General features: G+C 43.6%; 1 protein-coding gene across 1 annotated transcript in view; it reads right to left on the reverse strand.

The window, feature by feature from the left end:
- Positions 1 to 2,864, reverse strand: part of SUPV3L1 (Suv3 like RNA helicase) — a 29,177-nt gene extending 26,313 nt beyond the window's left edge. The window contains exon 1 of the mRNA XM_005906352.3: positions 2,508 to 2,864. Within this exon, the coding sequence (XP_005906414.2) occupies positions 2,508 to 2,781 (274 nt within the window). The 5' untranslated portion in view covers positions 2,782 to 2,864. The remainder of the gene's footprint in view (positions 1 to 2,507) is intronic.
- Positions 2,865 to 6,146: the final 3,282 nt, after the last annotated feature.

The following is a 6,146-nucleotide window of genomic DNA, read 5'->3' on the forward strand; positions in this document are numbered from 1 at the left end:
AGGTGCCATAGGACTGGCATCACCCTATCCTCCACCGGGCCACTGTTAGATACACATGTTCTGTTTGGTTTACTCACAACCATTCTGCACATCTAATAGTGAGCAGCGAAAGGCTATCTTTTAGCTGAAAGATAACCAATACTGCAAGGGGCAGATCCTCATGCTTTTATGTGAATGACTAAAGGAGCCACGGATAACCTTTAGCTTGAAGATGATTTGAGGGAGAACAAATTAGTGGCATAACTAAAGTCAGTGGGAAGTGAGGGAAACAGATTTCGGTGGAATTTATACAAGAACTTCCTAATAATTAGAATAAGAAAAGGGGTTGCCTGACAAAAGTACCAGCTGTACTCAAGGAAGGCTTAGATGACTGTATTTCAAGGGTGACAGCAGAGAAATTACTATGCTGCAAAGGAGATTGAATTAGATGCCTGCTGAAATGCCACTATCAATCACTGATTTTACAGGTGAAAATACTTTAAATTAATCAAGCTTAGATTGCATTAACAACTTAAAAAAAGAGAGAGGTTTAGAACATTTATTTATACAGTAACCTAAAAATACTTATTTTGTTAAATCCTCACATCAACCTATGTTATATAGTTGGGGTAGACTATCTGGCCTCCTAGGGAAACAGTTTTCCCAGCTTCCACACATCAGATTCTACTGTAGGGTAATTCCATTTTTTAAATAGCAAATGTTTAGTACAAGTGATACTAATTTACACTTATTCATCCCTTCACACTTTTCAAAGTGCTTTGCCAAACATGTTATAATGATTTTCACAATCCAGAGATACAGGCAGAGAAAATATTATTTATATTTTAGCATTTGGGAAATGGACAAAAGGTAAGTAAACTGTAAATTGTTCCAGTCAGTTAAGTGATGTATGACTATCACAAATGTGCAACATTTTCTGCTTGTAGTCAGTCTACCCTTACTTGCCTAAGTGTATTATGATCAACCAGAAAAAAAATGATATATACATTTACCTATATATGTGTATATATATATCGGAGAAGGCAATGGCACCCCACTCCAGTACACTTGCCTGGAAAACCCCATGGACGGAGGAGCCTGGTAGGCTGCAGTCAGTGGGGTCGCTAAGAGTCGGACCCGACTGAGCGACTTCACTTTCACTTTTCACTGTCATGCATTGGAGAAGGAAATGGCAATCCACTCCGGTGTTCTTGCCTGGAGAATCCCAGGGACAGCGGAGCCTGGTGGGCTGCCGTCTATGGGGTCACACAGAGTTGGACACGACTGAAGTGACGTAGCAGCAGCAGCAGTGTATATATATGATATATACATATACTTATATATGTGTGTTACAATCAACCAGAAAAATGTGTATATTTTATACATATATATTATTATATGTAACTTTCATATATATATATATATACACACACACACACATACATAGGCACCTACTTGTGTGACTAGAAGAGTGCTTGGAAAGTAGCACATAGTAGGTATTCAATAAGATTTGTCGAGGATAAAAACTGTACTTCATAAGGGTTTTTAGGAAGATTAAATGGGCCACATGTTTAAAACAGTACCTGTCTCTAACACTCAGTGTTAGCCAATGTTATTTTTTAGAAAAAGAAGGAACCACAGAGATATTCTAGGCAGTGGGAGTAGCATTATGTAAAAAGCCCTGGAGCACAAGTGCCCATTTCATCAATCTGGCTGAAAGGAGGAGAGTGGTGTGCAACAAAGCTTCTCCAAGAGCTACCCAGGCCAGATCAGGCAGGGAGTGAGGACCCTTTCAAACTGGGGACAATGGAAAAGCATTAAGCAATTTTTTGCAGGGGAGCCACAGGATTAGATCTTGCCATTTGCTGATGCTAAGCGAGAGCTTTCTCTCTGGAGCCCTGGATGATCAGGGTACCTTCCACCTTTGGTAAGCTCACCCTTATTGTGTTCTACCTTGTAGCATAGTTGGTCATCCATCGGTCCTTCCTCCCACAAGGCTGTAAGTTTCTGGAGCGGAAGAGATCTGGATCTGAGTCTGGTTCCTCTTTGCAACCACCATACAGCCTAACAGTGTCTGGTTTGCGTAGGTACCCAGTCAATGACAAAAAGTCCTGAAAGAAGTCTTCCTCTGGCTTTTCACCACCCCACTCCCTTGTCCCTTCTGGGAGCAATAGTAATAAGCAGCGGGCGGGGGGTGGGGGTGGGGGTGGGGAGACTATACTAGAAAGTCAGTCGTGCACCCAACGGCTCAAAAAAGATGAATCGTCCCGTCACAAGGGGACTTAGATCATTCCCAGGGGAACAGTGAAAGGGAGAATGCCAGTTCAAGGGCAGCACATCAAAGGATCAATCAGACACAATCCCAAGCCTTGAGGGGCTCAAAACCAGCAAGGGAGGCAGGCACTGAGGCACAATGACAAAGTTCGAAGGGACCTGGGTCTCCAGGGGATGGAAAAGCAGCTTCCTCGGAGAAGCGTCTCAGCCCTGCACCAGCCACCCTCGCCGCCCTCTCCAGCTCCTGCACTCACTCTTGTCCAGAGGGCGGGTTAGCTCAGCCCCGACGTCGCCATCTGCGCTAGGACCCTGAGGTTTCACAGTCAGCGGCACGAACAAGGACGTGTTTGGAGCTTTGGAGCCTCCGGAGGCAGAGGAAGAGGCGCAGGCAATAGCAGGAACGCGTCCCAGAGCCCCAGGAAAGGGCCCGGTGTGGGCGCGAAGGGCAGAGCAGACGGCTGCCCGGTGGCCAGCCTGGCGCCCCGCGGGGAGCCGAGCCCACAACAGGGCACACCGCGGTAAGGACATCGAGACTGCAGGCTCCAAAGGAGGCGGGCTGGAGCAGCCTGGGGACGCGGCGGCGGACAGTGACGCGCGGCCACCGACAGTGACGCAAACCGCCAGTGCCTGAAGCTCTCAAAGACCCAGAGCAGGGGAGCTGCCCAAGAAGAGGCCCGATCAATAAGGAAAAAGCAGAGCCGGAAAATTGCTCATAAAGGGGAGTAAAAACTTCGAAGTGAAAATCAGAAAAGATACGTTCCTGTAAGTCCTTGTTTTCTTTTATCGGAGATTGGCGACAGCTTTCTTTAAAGAAAATAATCAGGCACCTTTGGGGATGTCACACATGAGAGACGGGGGCCGGTGAAGTGTGTCACGTGATGTTAGCAAGCTGGCCCTGAACGGGTAAGTGTTCAAAGCACGTGGGCAGTGCTGTGAGCTGTGTGGGTGCCACTGGTGGAGATGCGGGTGCCTAGGATGTAGCGCCAGCGTTCCTTGCGGATTGGAAACTCTGAAGAGCATTTCCCTTAAGTTCTTTGGATAATTAACTTTAGTTTCCGGATAGAGTAGCGTTAGAGAACATATCTTGATCTACCCTCAGGACCGTAGAAGTTCTATGAATTGCTAAGGAATTCTATGAGTTCTTAGGTAAACCCTTTGTATGACATGCGTGTAAATTCTTGTACTTTAATAGGAGCAGTGTACATCATCTGCTGCTATGTTACAAGCGCGTAGCAAAAATATGTCCTACCCAGGCCAAAGTTGTTTCTTTTGCATTAGTTGGATACTGTTTCATATGAAGTTGAAACATATTAAATTCAAGGTAGGCCGTTGCATTTTCCATATCTCTTTATTATACTTAAAACATCAATGCCTTGCAACTTGAAGGAATATGTCACGTGACCTTTAATAAGTGTGTGTCAAGCAGGATTTCAGTAACAACGTTATATGCCTTTTATTCACTGGATACTTTTTAAACATCAGGGATTCAAGTAGACAGCCTCTTGCCCTCAAAGAGATTCTGATCTGGTTTTGGTCATATGAAGGGTTAACGTTAACTAATGGAAATATTTATTATACAATATATAAGTTAAGTATATGATTATATAATATATAAGCTAATTATTATATAATATATAAGCTAATGAGAGGTCAAAGAACAATTCACGTCAAAACTACAGGCCAGTTGTTAGTTATGTCATCATTTCTCAAGTCCATACCTCATAGGGTGCCAGGTGCAACTGCTGTCACAGGGCTAAAATTGTATCGTAATTGTGTCTCAAGTAGTTCTCAAGCTTTAGGGGCGTTTAAGAGTCATCTGGAAATTTTGTTAAAATTGTTAGGGCCCTACTTCTGGAGTTTCTGATTCAGAATGTTTGGGGTAGTGCCTAAGATTGGAATTTATGTTTTCAGGTGGTACTGATCCTGATGGTTTGGGGACCACACTTTGAGAACCAGTGCTCTGGGTTACCGGAGAAGGCAATGGCAACCCACTCCAGTACTCTTGCCAGGAAAATCCCATGGATGGAGCAGCCTGGTGGGCTACAGTCCATGGGGTTGCTAAGAGTCGGACACTACTGAGCGACTTCACTTTCACTTTTCACTTTCATGCATTGGAGAAGGAGATGGCAACCCACTGCAGTGTTCTTGCCTGGAGAATCCCAGGGATGGGGGAGCCTGGTGGGCTGCCATCTATGGGGTCGCACAGACTCGGACACAACTGAAGCGACTTAGCAGCAGCTCTGGGTTATAGTTCCTTCAGGGTAGGGCCAGGGCCAATAAAATAGCACTCAAGAAGCACTCAGGAAAATGCTGAATGTGTGTGTGAAAACAAATAAATGTGGAACAGGGAAGGGAAGTGGGAGAAATGAAGATATCTCTTGTGGTGCGGAATAAAATAAGCAAGTTCTCTCTTCTTTGCCTTTGCTGTTAACAAAACCTGGTTTATGAAGTTTCACAAAATGCATTCTAGATTTCTCCCCCTCACATCTCCCTACAAATTCTGTACTTTGACATTTCTGGCATTTTTCTAATGTAAGGTTATCATGATCTAGATACCAAATTGTTCATCATGGAAGGGGTCTCAGAGCTTATCTGGTCCAGTTTCCCTATCTTAGGAAGGGAGCCAACTATCAAATGCATTTGTAGAACTTGTAGTGTCCACATGGTCCTGCTCTGCTGTCTTGCTTTCTCTCCAGGACCAGATAAGACTCCTAGAATCTAGTCTATTTCCTTTATTCTAAGTTGCATTAACAGTTCTTACCATAATGTTACTACATGTAGGCAGTTTTTTCTTCTAAAGGAGGCCACTTTAATTTTATAATCACTCTCTGGGAAAATAAGTGTCATCCATTTTCTCAAATATTTTAATGTGCAGATAAGCACAAAGTATAGCAAAACAAAACAGGCTGAACCCCCATGAGCTATACTAAGTCCATACAATTAAAAAGTCTTCTAAAAGTGGGGTTAACAGTCTTGGAGATGTGCCTGGCATGACTTGTCAACATAACAAAGGGACATGTAACACTTTGACTTAAGATACGGAGATGGTGTCAGACAAAAATGGCCTGGAGAGTCTTAACTGAAGGGCTGGCATAAGGGAATGAATTCTCCAAGGAGTCTGGCTAACTGGAGCTGAAGGTGTTGTGTAATAAAGAATTAGAACTTTTCCTGCAATTGAGTCACTAAAAGATTTTGATCAGCGGAGTGACTTAAGAATTACGCTCACAGAAGACCTCAAGCCTAAAAAACAATGTTGTTTAAGGGTGCATATTTTCCTCACTCTGCCTTTATCTGATTTGAAACTGTAAAATGTTACATTTCAATCCAGGTGCATATAAACCTGCTGGAGAGGGCCTTTATGTATGTCCAGATTCAGCTGAATATAAAAGGAATTAAAGACTTTGCTAACTCAGAGGGTAATTAGAATATTCCAGCTACTTGATCCACATTAAAGGGATCCAGAATACATCACTGTGGCATAAAATTTTTAATAGAATGCATTTGAGTTCCTGAAATCCTGTCTGCCTAAATGCAGAGCGTCCCAGAACTCCACTGGCATTAAATCCCCTCACAGGGAGCAAACTGGAAGGATTAACTCATCACCATGAGAAACTGGCGTTAACACCTAAACGGACTTTGGTTACAGAGTGCTCCTATCTACCACCTGTTCTCCTAAGGACCCTTTATCTTTCCTAAAAGTCACCCACTTTCCCATTAGTGCTCTTTTCTCCCCACAGCTTCCCCTACTAAGTCAGTTTAAGTGTCCTTCGCCCCCATTCCCCAGCAAGATGGTAAACAACCCCCAAATTCTAACCACTCCTGTAAGTCACATTTTTGTGAACATCCTCTAACTCAATTAGAATCCTTTTCTTTTGCTAATCTATCCGTTTAAT

This window comes from Bos mutus, chromosome 28, assembly GCF_027580195.1.
Source record: "Bos mutus isolate GX-2022 chromosome 28, NWIPB_WYAK_1.1, whole genome shotgun sequence".
Classification (NCBI taxonomy): Eukaryota; Metazoa; Chordata; class Mammalia; order Artiodactyla; family Bovidae; genus Bos; species Bos mutus.